Genomic DNA, 14,767 nt, shown 5'->3' with positions numbered 1-14,767 from the left:
CGACATTCCGGCAGGGCTGATCTATATCCATCAGGATGCCAAAACCCAGCAAATCCTCAGCTAGCTCCGCTACACGCAAAAAGCACCAGAAAAAAGCTGCAAGTGCTCTCGGAATCGACGTCGATCCATCCTCCTCCTCTGCTAAACAACAGGCTGGTGGCAGTAAACCGAAAAATAAAGAAAAGACTGCGAGAGGGAAGAAAGATGGGAAAAAGTCGGAACCGAGAGTGAAAGCGTTTATACCGCCGGTGAAACCTGGGAGAAGGCAACCGGATCCGTTGGATGTTGGGGGATTGGCGAGGAGGTTGCCGCCGGAGTTGGTGGTGGTTTTGAGGAATGTGGGGAAGAAGGCGCAGGTGACGAAGATTAGGGCGTTGGAGGAGTTGGGGAGTGGGTGGGTTGAGAGGGTTGGTCGGTCTGTTGGTGGTGGGGATGTTGGGATGGTAGTTGCGAGTTTGGTTGAGATGATCCCGGCTTGGGTGCGTTTTTATCTTTTAACTTTACTTATATCTTAAAAGCTGATTGATGGGTTACAAGATGCATTATATTCCGTCGTTGTTTATTCACCCTTCTAGACGAGTTCGTTTACTTGCCATTTCTGTCCATTTGGATCTTCTCAAGATCTCAGAAGTACGGCATCAGATCTTGTTTTATTTGAAAGAGACGGCGACGAGTGAGGAAGTGGAGAGTGTGTTTGGGAGTTGGTGTGTGCTTGGGTATGATGTTGACAAGAGTGTGGCTGGTGTTGGGAAGAAGGCTTGGGATTCGTTTGTTCGATGCCCTTTAGGTGTTTCTGGACAACACCAACAACAACTACAACTACAATCTCAAGGTGAAGAAGGAGATGAGGATGTTTATATGCTAAATGGGACATCAAGAAACGCGGTTTTTGGGTTTGTTCAACGTGCGATAATGGATCCACTCGAAGTTTACAACTATCTTAATCCTCCTCCGACAAGTACCGTGTCTACACCACCCGTTTTTACCAACTCGAAAAATCAGAGAACGGGAGGGACTGGTGGAAAAGGTGGAAATGTGAGTAAACAACGAATGTTGGCTGATGCGGTTGTTGCTGCACGGAAGGCGGCAGGGAACGAAGAAGATTATGGTGGGAGGAGTAAGATGGAGGAGTATGAGGAGAGTGAGGTGGATAGGAAAGCGAGATTGAGGATTGGTGGATTGGGTGGGTTGAAATGGTTTTTAGGTGAAGTGATCCCTTAATTTGAGTGCTATTTCTATATAGACTGACGAGAAATTTGGAATGTTATTAGAGATGGAGAAGAATGGGATTGCGGAGGAGGTGGTGATGCCGTTGAAAAATCCGTTATTGTGGACGGTTTTGTATCATGGTCAAAATCCGCCCTTTGTTAATTCTGATGGGTTTGGGTTTGGGCAGCCGAATGTGAGGAAGGCAGGGTGGGGTTTGTTGATGAAGCTTTTGGAGGATCATAAAGGTGAGGAGGATATTTCGGGTTTGTTGTGTCGTAGTGTAATAAAATCCTTTTTTTTGGTAGCGCATATGGAGCCCCTGCTGCAGGTGTTGAGTTCTGCTGTGCTCAGATCGGCCTGGGTTGAACCCGATACGCTCGTTCAAGGGGTTATGTGGCAGCCATTGTTGACATTTATCAAAGGTATGTGCATTTATGCCCCAGTAATCGGAGGGAACTGAACGAGTTGGTAGAGTTTCCTAATTGTTGGAATGTTGAACTCGAGAATTCTCAAAATTTTGTTAATCAAGAAGAGAATGATGATGATGACGATGATGACGATGAGGGAGAGGATGAAGACGAAGGAGATCAAGAGGGAGGTCAACCACGGGAAGCTCAAGCGCCAATGGAGAAAAATATCAAATCTTCATTGTCGTATCAAGAATTTTTGCAGTTCCTGCAATTAGGGTGTTTAGGATCTCCTGTACAAGGGTATCCTACAGTTGTGATCATCCTCTCGACTATTCCCTCTTCTGTAAGTCACTTCCCGCTCTGCTATATATCTGTGGGGGTTTTTTTATTCGCGTTTTTGGGTTAATAGGTTATGGCCTCGTCGGGAACGAAGACTCCTGTTGAAGATCTCTTTATGTCGCTCTGGGCAGCTCTTGATGGTAGAGCTTTGAGCTCTTTACATCGTGCTATTGCATCTGCGGCGTTTTTGTCGGCTGTATTGGAATGTGCAGTATTCATGTCTCGAAGGATCATTTTAGAACGAGCGAAATCAAACGACATGCGACTTAGTTCAACGTCATCATTATCAACCGTTAGTGGAGAATCGGAAGCATCAGATTTCCGCGCGGAGACTGGCGGTTTTATACGAGGCCAATTCCGGAAGGTATGGGAGGAGATTAGGGATGGGAAGTTGAAAGTGGAGGAACGCGCTGCTGCGAGACTTGTGGCTCGAAATTTAGATTCTCTTCGAAAATTGGACGAGGCATTTTCGACGTCTGTTGGAGTTGAAGATACGTTATTGAGAAACGTAGCTTGGAGGACTTTGGAAGGCGGGTTGCGGGAGAGTGCGAGGACCAAGTCGGGACTTGTGACGACGTTTTTGAAGGTGTTGTTTGATCATCATAAGGAGGATGTGGATTCTAGGATGGAGGTGGGAGATTTGGTTCATGAACTTTTGGGTGAAAGCGTGCGGAGAGTTGAGGGGTTATTGAAGGAAGGAAATGTTGAAGGCGTGAAAGAAGATGTTGTGTTTTTGGAGTGTATGCTCGAACAATTCAGGGAGGGATTGTTCGACAATCAAGGGTTTGCTCAGGTTCGTCGTGTTTTTGATACTGAGAGTGCGGTGCGGTTGATATGATTTTGAAAGGGCTTTGATGAACTTTTACAAAGCCACGCGGCGTTATTACTCGAATTCTCGCCGGAATTACTTTTTTCGTATTTCGCGTATCGGAAAGATGAAGGCAAGATGTTGGATTTGTGGCATGTTGTCTTGGGTGTTGTCGTTGCCAACTCGCATGATTTGGAGAAGACGAGGAAGACAGTGTTACCTATCATTCGACAAAGTCAGAAGGGTGGTTTGCCTGGTTATTTGAAACCCAAGACGAATGAACTGGATGATATTGTCGGGAAATTGTTGGGTGGTGTGTTGAATCAGGATTTGAATGCAGATGTAGGTGATCTGGAGGTTATGAAAGCGGTCTTGGATGCGCATGGTTTGTGTTGTGTTGTAAATGTCCTATCACAAGTACTCACTATGTGTTTGATAGAACACTTTGTGTCCGAAGATGGGTATGCAAACTTCATTCGGGCCATTGGCAGTGCCTTCAATATGCGAACGGAACTACTTCTCGGAGGGTCCGCTGAAGATACGAACCTGGATATATTTACCGCTCCACTTGAGCTTCTGGATCTTGTGTTGAAACGCTCTGCCTCGCGGTATGGAAAGGTCTTGGAAGAAGTATTGCCCAACATGTTCTTGTTTGGTTATCTGGTACCACAATGTGCTGCATTCGGTTTCGAACCTTCTTCCGACGTCTTTGGTATTGCGATTGGAATTTGGGAAAGAGAGGCACGAATAGAGAGATTGGGTTTGGAGATGTGGGCAATGGTTATTGAGGGCATAAAGGTGGGATTAAAGGATTTGATCAATGACCCGCAAGCTCCGTCTTTGTGAGTGTGCCTTTTTTCTGCTCTCTTCCTGGCGCACATTTTGAAATTATTCAAGGCCCGAGGAGATACTCAAGGCACTTGCGCTTCATGGCCAAAAGCTCGACATATCGCTGTTACGCGATATCTTCCCTTCCGCAGATGCTCTCAACGGAATGCTTCGTCAATTATCTCAAGACCCCATTGACAACAGTATTGCGGTTATATATCCACTCGTTCCTCCAGGGATCAAACCTTCAAAACGAGGACCAAAGGCAACTGACAGCCGTGGATTCTCATCATACGCTCGCATCGTCGTTGCTCTACTTCAACTTTTCTCCGAAGACAGAACACTTGCGAAGGGTAACCTTTGGGCACTTCGACATTTTATTGTGCTTTCGATATATGCGGGCGATTATCAGAAAGTTCCGGCGGGAGTTAGTCCGGTGTTTGATTCTAGGGCTTTGGCTGGATTAGGAGAAATCATTGGAAAGGTTCAGCAGGTCACTGCTTATCTACTTCTGGGGTCACTTGTCAATGTCCCCGATGGATGGAGACGAAGTATCGTCAAACGAGTTGGAGAGGGCAACTATGGAAGTAATGACATCGGGTTGGAAAGATTTGTGATGGATATGATGAGATTTGCGGTGGAGAGTGATGGTGTTTTGGATACGAGGATACTTCAAATCGTTTTAGAAGACGTTCTGGATGATATCGAGACAGTGGAAGCGGAGGAGTGGATTGGGTTGGCGAGAAAACTCGAGAGGCGCGGTAGGTTGATTTTATCGCTATACAGTCTCTTTACTGATGATTATGTAGCCCCGCAAATGGCTATGACTCTTATTACAGCTATCACTGAAACGGAAGCAGAACCTATGAGATTGGACAGATATCGAAACGAACAAGCTGCGGAGCTTCTCGGAATAAAACCTGGTAAAATCAATACTGATGGCTTGCTTACGCTCCGACGACTGGCTGCATCCGCTCCCAATATGGAGTCGGATGTAGTATTTTTGCCACAAATTCGTGCTGTGAATGTCGTGAAAGCATGCCAAGGATGGATTACTTCTGACGACGCGGATGTGGAAGAGGAAGTGGAGAGCGCTATGACACTTCTTTTTGCCTACTTGGCTCCGATTTTGCAAAACGTACCTGGATCGCATTGGGATCTGATTTGGGATGTTTTAGAGAATAATCTTGAGGTGAGTCGTCACTGAAAGTGAATATCGATCTCTCAAACAAATCGAATTGATAGAATTCCTCGATCACTGATGACGGCACGCTTGTCATTCTTGCCAGAAGTCTTCGATTGGTGATTACCACGGAGGACCTAGTGAAGACCAACAAGTCTCTTAAGGCTGAGTGGGAACCAAGAAGGAAGAATGTGTTGCAGTTGATCAAAGATATAGCGCTGATCAAGTTAGGTGAGTACTCTTCGATCACTCCTTTTTGGTACTCACATATTCTTTTAGACACAGTTAGCCCCTCGTTGGCCCGGTCAACTTGCAGAGAATTAGTGTTGACCATCTTAAAGGATCTCCCAGAATCATTGATGGATGAGTCGACATTGTCCAAGGTGAGTGTGTTTATTGAAGCCTCGCCTGTACAAGTTCAAATAGCCCGTTCAGATGTGTCACCTGGTTACCGATCACTCCATCGAGGTTCAAAAGCTGTCGTACGGTATACTGCGCTCAGGGGCGCAAAAACGAACAGAGTACCTCGTTGTTGAAGCAGGGGTTGACTCTGAGTCAACGGCTCAGTCATCTACTCTTCCCACAGAATTGTTCGACATTGTGCAAAGACAGATCAATTTGTCGAACCTTGAAGATGAAGATGAGCAACAGGTAAGGACTCTTCCCTTTGTCTGGACACGAATAGATCGAATATCTCGATGTTCTTAGGTAGTTCTTGGCACTCTGCTTGGCTGGATGCTCGTTTTCGATCTGTTTCAAGATGCGGTGTGTAAACATTCCCTGGTCAAAGATCGAGTCTGAGTCTATCATTTTCGCAGTCCTTCAAGGTCAAGTCAGGATACATTGAACAACTGCGCAATCTGGAACTTCTCCCCAGAAATTTCATTCCCTTAATCCTGGCCCTCCTACATCTAGAAAATGGATTGGAAAAGGCGTTCAAGTTAGACATTTGGGCCGTCCAGGAGTACTACGTCGATTGTAAGTCTTGCTTCGTGTGGACATACCTTGACTAACTTTACTTCACCAGTGTTCGAGCTCGGAAATCCTATTAGCATATCCCTCCTATCAGCCCACCTCTACTACCGTGCCCTACTGTCCGTCCCTTCGCTTGTCTATTCATGGCTATCGGATTGTAAAGACCGTCAGTTGACGACGGCTGTAACGACATACACATCACAGCACTTCTCGCCTGTCATTATCGAGGTTGAGCTCGCCCATGTGAAGGGACCCACTGGTCAAGAATTAACCGACGATAGCATGACGGTGAAAGTGGCTGCTGCGGTGAACGAGGTCATAGCTTCGTATTTGGTAGATGATCACCAGCTAGAAATTAAGCTCAAGATCCCACAGGATTGGCCACTCCACAAGATTGAAGTCAAAGAAATTAAGAGAGTTGGTGTAGATAAGGATCGTTGGAGGGCTTGGATTTTGGCAGTCCAACAAACTATCTGGTCCCATGTGAGTCTCGCACTCTTTAAATTTCCTCTATGCGCTTATTCTACTCCGAAGAACGGCCGAATAACCGATGGTCTGAGCCTTTTCAAGAAAAATGCGACCCTACACTTTGAGGGCCAAGTTGAATGTGCCATTTGCTATTCGTAAGTTTTTTCTGTTTATTGTTAGTGAGCCTCGTTACTTATTTCCTATCAGTATTATCAGCGTGACAGATGGTACTCTGCCCAAAAAACCCTGCAAGACGTGCAAAAACAAATTCCATGCTGGATGTCTTTATAAGGTGAGCCTAAAAAAATTCACTTGACGATACAAATCTCACCTTTGTTTGAACCGCAGTGGTTTCACACAAGCAATACCTCCACTTGTCCTCTATGCCGAACAGAGATACTTTTAGCGTAGGTCTCATATATTTTTTAATGATTATAGAATGTGTTTCCTGGGACATTGATATTGTTCTGTGATTGCGTGATTGTAAGCTTCCTCAGAATGAGCCGGCATATACATATGTGCGTGAGGTCATCACAACCTACAGGGTAGCAATGCTTGGTGGAAAATTATGATGCGAGATCCGGACCTAATTTCTGTTAGGTGGTGAACAATGAACATGTCCGGTTAATGCCTTCCGCGAACAATCATCACGCGTAAGTACATATGACAAGCACCGCTCGCCGTCTCGACAGAGTTTGAGTGTAATTATTTAGGAGATGGAATGGTTCACTAATTGCCTTTTCATGGAACACTAAGACGGCGCTTGCCCATGATCACACAACTATGGATTGGACCAAGGTAACCTCGAGCTGAACCTGTAAGGACACAGGGGCAAAAATCATCAGTTATGCATTATGTAGGACCTCTGAGATCTGGAACACGTATGCATGATCAAGAGCGAAAACGTAAATCAACGAATCGGTCAATCGTTCTACTCAGACTCCAGAATGAACTTTCGCCCCGTTTCCTCTATCAGCTGCTCTTACTCTTTTCCATTGCTTCTCGATTTCCGTTCACTGCTGTGATCTCAAAGTGAATGTGTGCAGCACCAGTAGATGTGATGATGACCAATACCCCTTGACAAGGAATGGAGACACGAGTTGGTTCACGAGCCTTAAGTATACCCCTAGCCAATCTGTCGGTCAAGTTTCAAGAATTTCACCAAGTGTCCCAGAAATGCGAGTCCTTCCAAGTTACGGCTTGGCGGTCGATAAGACCATATATCGATGACCCTGTATCAATCAGTGGCAGCAATTTTGATTCAACCGAATTCGTACATTCAAGCTTTTTTGAAGAGTGACCGAGAGAAATATCGACCACGTCAGGATAGTTACAACACGCGCATATGAGGTGTATCAGAGTTATTTAATATTTCATTATTAATCGGCACATCAAGCCGTATTCTTGCCAAGGAGCGGAACGTTCCATTCAGGGCAAATTCACAGGTTTGTGTCTTAAATGTACTGTATTGGTTTTAGGCTTTTAGCACAACTTGGAAAGACCAATATATTTCTTAGGAGGTATGATGGCTCGTGACCTACTTTCGGGAACGACCTTGTTGCTTTTGTACCAAAAGCCGATGCGTAGAATCAGATTATCGTAAGCATGATTGAAGAGTAATATAGACAGATATCAAGTCAGTAGGTACGTCGAAACTTGGAATGGAAGAGCTGGTAGCAGACGGCTCAGGCACAATTGGGGATGGTCTTGCGAGCTGATGTGAATGTGCGGAGAATTAATGGGTGTCTGAATGCATCTATTTTTATCCTTCAGTATTTAATGATACTTCCTTGGTGACAATTGGATATTCTCCATTCTCCTTCACTTTCACGGTTTTCTTGTTATTTTGACTGAAATTCTTTCAAACATTTAATCTTTTTTCCATTATTGCTTATGGCCAGCTATACACACTTCGAAGAGGCAAGTCCTAACTTTCTTTCTCACTCGATTTGAATAATTGACGCCACCCTTGAATTCTTACTTCTGCATTGCATTGTCGATGGGTCGTCTGATAATGAATTACAGGATGCTTTACGCCTTCCTGCGGGAATGAGCCGTATTGGATATGACGCTGATACGGAGCGGTACACGTTTCAAGACGAACAAGGCGTACTTTACGAATCGGAACCTGGAAATGCGTATGGGATGCTCAGGCCTATTGTACGGGATGTGGGCGACGTCTCCAAAGTGCGTCCAAATGCGTTCGAATCAGAAAGTGAGTATATGCTTTCGTTCGTTTCGATAATTACCTACCTACCCCCTATTGTTCAAATCACCGGGAACGTTGGGATCTTTTGTTGAACGTCTATGGTTACTCTGACCATACACATCTTATGAGCGCATGTGGTATATTTCCGCTTACTTTGCTCACCAAAAATCACTATTTTTTAGATTCTCTTAGGTCGCGTAGCACTTCGGCAGCTAGCTCCAACCTACATTCATTCGATGATTTCCTGCCTTCTGCGGCCATTACTTCTACATCGTCTTCGCTGCCTGAACAAGGCGGTCTGTCATCGCCTAACTTGCGTATTACAGGCGTTGTCGACAAAGTCAAATCAGTGAAGTCAGCTGTATCTCGAATGCAGACCTCGAAATCCGAAGGGGGAAGACATCGGCATTCGAAATCGTCTTCGCTGATACCTAGCTTCCGCAAATCACAGTTTTCATCATTGCCATCGAACAGGGGTAGAGCATATAGTGAAATACGAGATCAAATCAGAACAGATGATGGCGATGAAACGATGCGAGAACCCCATCAATCGAATTTGTCGTCCGGGGGTTTGGAATCCTCCCCCCCACCACCTTCGTGGTCATCTTTTAGGCCCACATCTTCGCATCAATCCACTTCTGCTTCTGAATCGGTTCGGATCCTGTCTGCTAAAACTTGGCGACGATTATCGAGCGCCCCTATTATGTCGGCTGTGACACCTTCGAGACCCACATGAATATAATACTATTGATGATCGAGCGTATGTTTCGATTCCTTTGTTATTTATCTCTTCTTGTTCTAAAGGGACTCCGCTCTGTAGGTGCCAGGGTATATGGTGAATTGAGTCTTGGTTTCAAGTGTTGTTAATTTATTCTTTTGTCATCTTGTACTTGTGTTAGTATTCAGATTTCGCTTTTGAGATGGCAATAAATTATTATTTTCTTCCTTCCTTATAAGTATTTCGGAATGCCAAATTTGGACATGGCAATGCACGTGATGTGATATCCAATGACGTTGTAGCAATGCGGCGTGCTCGTCGTTGTTCGACTCTTTCCGGATGGCCTCGCGAGGCAACAGACACAATGGCGAGCAGGAGTCAAGAGGAATCCTTGCGATTCTCGGCTCTTCGCTTCTGTTTGCGCCTTTCAAGGTTCTCAACCTCGTCGCTGTGAATGGTGTGTCTGTGCTGCGCCCATACGCACCACAGCTAGTTCCGATAGCTGTCTGCTTGTTTCTTGTCCCATTTGCAATTTCTCTGTCACTTTATGCCGGCTGGAGCGTGTGGAAGAGTCTAGCTGTTGGTTGGGATGTTCCACTTTACCTGCAATATGGGTACGTTGCATAGTTGATCAACGCGGATATTTACCGAACCTTTCCATCAATTCAGTCAAACTGTAGCTCCATATGCTTCCGCTACGTTACCTCCGATACAAGCTGCACAGCCTTACGATATCTCGTTGCATATGAGGGTTCCAATAACCGAATCTAACATGGCTTTGGGGAATTTCATGGCAACATTGACACTCGCCACTTCTTCGAATGAAACGTTGGTGACAGTCAGTCGATCCGTAGGCTATTTCTCATTGTACTGCCATAACTCCAGCTATAAGCTCACGTCCAGATAGTGTATTGTAGTCCCGCAGACTACATCCTGGTTTTTTTGGTCCTCATCTATTGCCAATATCGACACAATTGTTCTGAGTTCTTTCATCGCAAAGACCTCATATCTTCTGGCTCGTGTTGAGATTGGCCGTCAAGATGGTTGGAGAACGCTCGGAGATGGACGAGGCCGGGAGGTCAGCATATTATCGGCTTCGTTGCGTGCACGCGAGATCCCTCGTGGCATCCGGTATGGATATCCATGTTAATTGGCTGCCATTGATCTAATGAACTTTTACAGTGGTCTGGCCATACGTTCGCCACTGATTGCTTCCACCTTAGCGGCTTCTCTCTTCTTTCTTATCCTTTCCTTCATAGTCACTTCTTGTGTTCTTCCGTCAATGTTCCCTTTCCCCGTCGATCACACCAAAACCAAGGATGAAGTGGATGAAAGGGAAAGTAAGCACAAGCTTACTGATCTCCCTTCCACGGGAAATACGCGTCCCCGGAGTAGCAGCACTACCTTGCGTCTACGTAGATCGAAGCTTACAAGGCGTCGATCCTCAACCTCGCGAAATGTGAGTTGACATTATTATCACATCTCCAAAAAGATGTTAAAAATCCCGCTTAGGTCATACCAAAAGTGAAAGAGGAAGAGAGAGAGGTACCAACCACTATCATACCTTCCGCGGCAAGCGTAACTGCGGATATCCCCGACGTTAGTTCACATGAAACACGCACCGCTGCAAGGGAGAGACTAAGAAGAAGGACGTCCCGTCAGCTAGATGAGTCTGATAAAGACTCGAAATCGGAATCGGAAGGGTGAACGGCCGTGAGTCTCGTTGCGACGATCGAGGTCATACGATGTGAACTACACTATGTAATCCCAAAGCTTAATTCCTAATGTTATATGATGTCACCTGGAACACATACATACTTTGGACCGTACGGCTGACGTTCGTGATTAAGTTCAACATCGATAGCGCATTGTCTCAGCAAAGCATGGTGGCGTGGTTTTCCTCCATCAAGGCTAGTTTATTGACCTATGTAGAATCTCCTGGGACCAGCCTGGGACTGTGAAACCACCCGAGGCTGACCCTGATGTTTTATGGGATCTCGCAGTTTCGGTGGTAAATATATGCGGTAAAACAATTTGTTTGGATTGAGCCGATTCGCTAGTAATTCATTTGAATTTTGAAGCACATGTGATTTTCTGCTCTAACTTTGGCGGATGAAAAGATGTTGGGAAAAGAAGGCGAATAACTAACAGAGCTATGATAGTGATAGGCTGAAGCTCTCCGGCAAAGTGAAATTTCGGACCAATTACTCTTGAGAACGATTTCCTTATCAAGTACTATGTATCTCGCAGCCAGGGCCAAATGAATGTTACCAGACGTATGTTTGGAGATCTGACTCCGTGGGTTGGTGTGGAGGTGGCGATGATCCGGAGGAAGGAGGAACCGATATTCCCCGCATGGTTTTTCCCGTTACCATCCCAACAGATATAAAACGGATGTGGATTTGTCTAGATTTGTGCGCATTTCGAAATAATTAACGATCCATGGAGAAACTTATGTTATTTTTACGGTCTTTTTTACCACTCCACAGCTCTGCTGAGAGATTATGTTCTTCATGGTGCTACTTCTCTGACAGGGACTGCGTCGAATCGCGACGCCAACAATCAATTTATTGGCTACTTTCCTGAATTTGTCGTCGATTAGTGTATTGACACGAGACCCACCGTGAGGGTTGAGAATTCTGTGGAAGCGAAGAGGGCCCGTTTGAAAACAACAGCGGTGGGATACCCACCACCTCCCTGCATTCATCCGGCCAAGACGACGTTGTTCAATTCAACCCTCAGGACGACCGTCACTGCGAGCCTGGGCCATTCAATTTGTCTCGTTAGAATTGGGTCAGCGTCAGATTATGATACCTTTTGGCGTGAAGATTCTATGGTTTGTGTTATCTGTCACGGGTGAGTCGTTTTATTCGTCAACGATGGTGTCTCGTACTCATCAAGAAGTCTACTAGGTCTCATCAGCTCTTGGATAGTTTTGATTCCCTTCGGACTGGCGGTTGGGGCACTATGGGCTCCAATCGCTTATTGTATAGGTAACACCTTACTCCAGGGTGTGTTCTTCCTGGGTGCGCGTTTCGCTCTTGAATGTGTGCACTTGCAAAGGCTGATACAATGACGAAAGGTATGATATGGAAAATGGATCCCTTCCGCATGCCTAGAGGATTTTGTATAGGTGAGCAAAACGCGTCATTTATGGTATCTTTCTCACCTTGTGGCTAAAGCCCAGACGCTTATAATTGGGTTCGGGTGTTACCTTCTGACAGGTATTGCCGGGGCCTTTGCCATGGCCACGAGCCTTGTTGTATTGAAACCGGGTTTTTCGGGTAACAATACGTGAGTTCGGAGTCGCCAGTATGGCAGCTGCTGCAGTACTCAGTATTTATGGTTGTGTGTGCGACTCCTAGGGCGCTGCGGTGGCGAAACATCTTCGTGATACCGATTATAATTTTTCCAATCGCAGCGACTGTCGTTCATACAATTGTGGTTTTGAAGACTTCTTCTGTCAAACCCACAGATGACCTACATTGTGACTCTTCGGATCCAGAGTGGTAAGTTCAGTGGTTTGAGAGAATCAATAATATTGATTTTTCTCCGCAGGGTGCGCTTCTTGGGGTACGCAGGTGTCCCGTTCATCATTTCCCTCCCATGCACATTCTACTCTGGCAAATCTTTGGTGAGAATGTGGAAGACAAATGGAGGTATTAAGAAAAGCACCAGCAAGTCTCTCGTCTTTGAATCTGTGGGGAATGCTCCAAGCCTGCCGTTGCAATCATTCAAACAGGGAAGTGTGAATATATTGCTCAGAGAACAAGACCTGGACCCCAAATCTACCAATTCTCTTGGACGCCAATCGCCATGGATGCGAGCGACACCTGTTAGCGGGATGACAACTACACACTCATTTGTAACTGCGAACGAGGAATTACCAAGCCCAAGCCCCTCGACGTCATCGTCACCATTGCCGTTTATGCCAACTTCTCGTTCGCCGGTGGACAAAAATTTCCACATGCCGTTCAAACCACGGCCTGCTCCCCTAGATTTACTGATAGGGGAAAGAGGAACAGCGAGAGGGGAAGAAAAGGAAGATTTTAGTTCTGATATTTCGTCAACGTTCCCCGTGTTTGCGCCGACGAAAGCAGCAACGACGGGGAAAAGGAGAAAGGATGATGCAATAGGAGTGTTGGATTTTCCAGACAGTGGAGAGAACGATAAGACAGGATTGGATGCGAATGGCATGTTCGGGGGCACTGTATCTTCAAGACGATATATGGCACCCATGGCTCAATCATCGGAGCGCGCCGGTGAGCAGTAAATCATTACCACGTGGCAGAAGCTGATTCAGTCATTGAAAGATATGCAAGGAGAGGTTGAGCCTCAAACAGCAGTCAATCTTGCCCCTGCGATTTGGAGAATCCTTCTATTTCAAGCGTGAGCGAGCATTCCGGGCATGTATGGAGACGATGGATCTTACAACACTCCCAGTGCTTTCTGTGCCGTCCAGATATTGACGTGTATTTCAACTATAGTCGACTTGGCGACTCACAGGTCAACACCGACGCCGTTAGGAACACAGCATTTTGCTCTTTTACTTGCCGCCTGGGGGCCTGTGATTGTATTTGGTCAGTATGAAAGAATAGTGAAAAGCCTCCGGACGAGCTCTTATAAAATCTACAGGACATTCTCCTGTTATCCGGAAGAAATTGAATTTTTGGCGCAGGACATCTTGATCCAAGCGATCGGGAACGATCCCTTAATTAGGCCTTTATCTCATTTTCGAGTGTTTTGTCTTTTGTAAACTTTATTCCCCTAATGTAGATATTACGGTAAGTATCGTAAATACGTACTAGTCTTCCAATTACGATCCTCGACGTGTAACAAAATTCTCGAGATCCTGAGGGGTGGCAACACCGAGGACAAATTTGCGATCATAATCGGTGACTGAAGCAAAGGTTTGGGTTAGTCCACTCGACATTCAATAAGAAAACAAGTGCGAACCTAGAGCAAAGTCGTGTGATTTGAGGAAATCCTCGATATCTGAAAGTGGTGTTAACGGCGTAATGACGATGTAGGGCTCTGAGGCATTGCGGATGAATTTGACCATGTATTTGCTGATTCTGTCGTTCTACGGATTCAAGTGTGGGGATAAAGTGTTGAAATAACAAAATGAAGTACATACAGGGTCAGCTTGGCCCGCTTCCCATTTCTTCTTAAGGTCAGCGACGTCAATGTAGCCAAGTGGTCTCCTGTTCTTATCGAGGACACTGGGGAGAGCCCGCTTTAAGTATTGGTGGGTTATTTCGAGTCCCAAGACGCTCACTCACGGGATATGCGAAAATTCCCGTTCGTAGGCGAGTTCTATTGCTCGTGAAATAGGCTCCGTTGATGGTAGTGCAAAAGCAGGTGATAGTTGGAGGTCCTAGGTACGTTGAGCGTGGCTGGGCAGTGAGTCCGTCTAGTACTGACCTCTACAACTGCCCCTCTGTACTTATCGGTGTAGAAAGCGGGCGAGGAGGATTGTTGCAGAGGACTAGTCATTGTTGCAGCCATGGAGGGTGTTGAGAGTAACGGACAAGGTCAAGATGACACCTAGACTGAGGTTAGGGTTTGGCTACTTACAGCCGTTCAAGTTGTAGGATCTCAGAATCCTTACTAGTCATGG

General features: G+C 45.8%; 3 protein-coding genes across 3 annotated transcripts; 2 read left to right on the top strand and 1 right to left on the bottom strand.

Annotated features, from left to right (window-relative positions):
• Positions 1–35: 35 nt before the first annotated feature.
• AGABI2DRAFT_120762 (hypothetical protein) lies at positions 36–9,165 on the top strand (the record flags this gene model as incomplete). The annotated part of the gene is made up of 20 exons (XM_006463892.1): positions 36–479; positions 538–1,204; positions 1,272–1,454; positions 1,515–1,631; positions 1,682–1,962; positions 2,029–2,751; positions 2,806–3,151; positions 3,206–3,608; positions 3,664–4,355; positions 4,404–4,786; positions 4,840–5,008; positions 5,057–5,160; positions 5,213–5,428; positions 5,486–5,542; positions 5,596–5,755; positions 5,805–6,235; positions 6,287–6,375; positions 6,428–6,512; positions 8,246–8,435; positions 8,612–9,165. 20 exons carry the CDS (start codon positions 36–38, stop codon positions 9,163–9,165), a joined length of 6,294 nt encoding a protein of 2,097 aa, XP_006463955.1.
• Positions 9,166–9,486: 321 nt separating this feature from the next.
• On the top strand, positions 9,487–10,615 carry AGABI2DRAFT_75106 (hypothetical protein; the record flags this gene model as incomplete). Its single annotated transcript, XM_006463891.1, has 4 exons — positions 9,487–9,761; positions 9,817–9,997; positions 10,055–10,278; positions 10,330–10,615. 4 exons carry the CDS (start codon positions 9,487–9,489, stop codon positions 10,613–10,615), a joined length of 966 nt encoding a protein of 321 aa, XP_006463954.1.
• A 3,284-nt stretch (positions 10,616–13,899) lies between these two features.
• On the bottom strand, positions 13,900–14,717 carry AGABI2DRAFT_194590 (hypothetical protein). Its single transcript, XM_006463890.1, has 5 exons — positions 14,572–14,717; positions 14,430–14,524; positions 14,285–14,369; positions 14,104–14,230; positions 13,900–14,046 (listed from the first exon to the last, which is right to left on the bottom strand). Exons 1-5 carry the CDS (start codon positions 14,653–14,655, stop codon positions 13,964–13,966), a joined length of 474 nt encoding a protein of 157 aa, XP_006463953.1. The 5' UTR covers positions 14,656–14,717; the 3' UTR covers positions 13,900–13,963.
• Positions 14,718–14,767: the final 50 nt, after the last annotated feature.

This window comes from Agaricus bisporus (assembly GCF_000300575.1).
Source record: "Agaricus bisporus var. bisporus H97 unplaced genomic scaffold AGABI2scaffold_9, whole genome shotgun sequence".
NCBI lineage: Eukaryota > Fungi > Basidiomycota > Agaricomycetes > Agaricales > Agaricaceae > Agaricus > Agaricus bisporus.
Note: the sequence above shows the minus strand (reverse complement) of the source record. Positions and strands in the feature narration are given on the sequence as shown.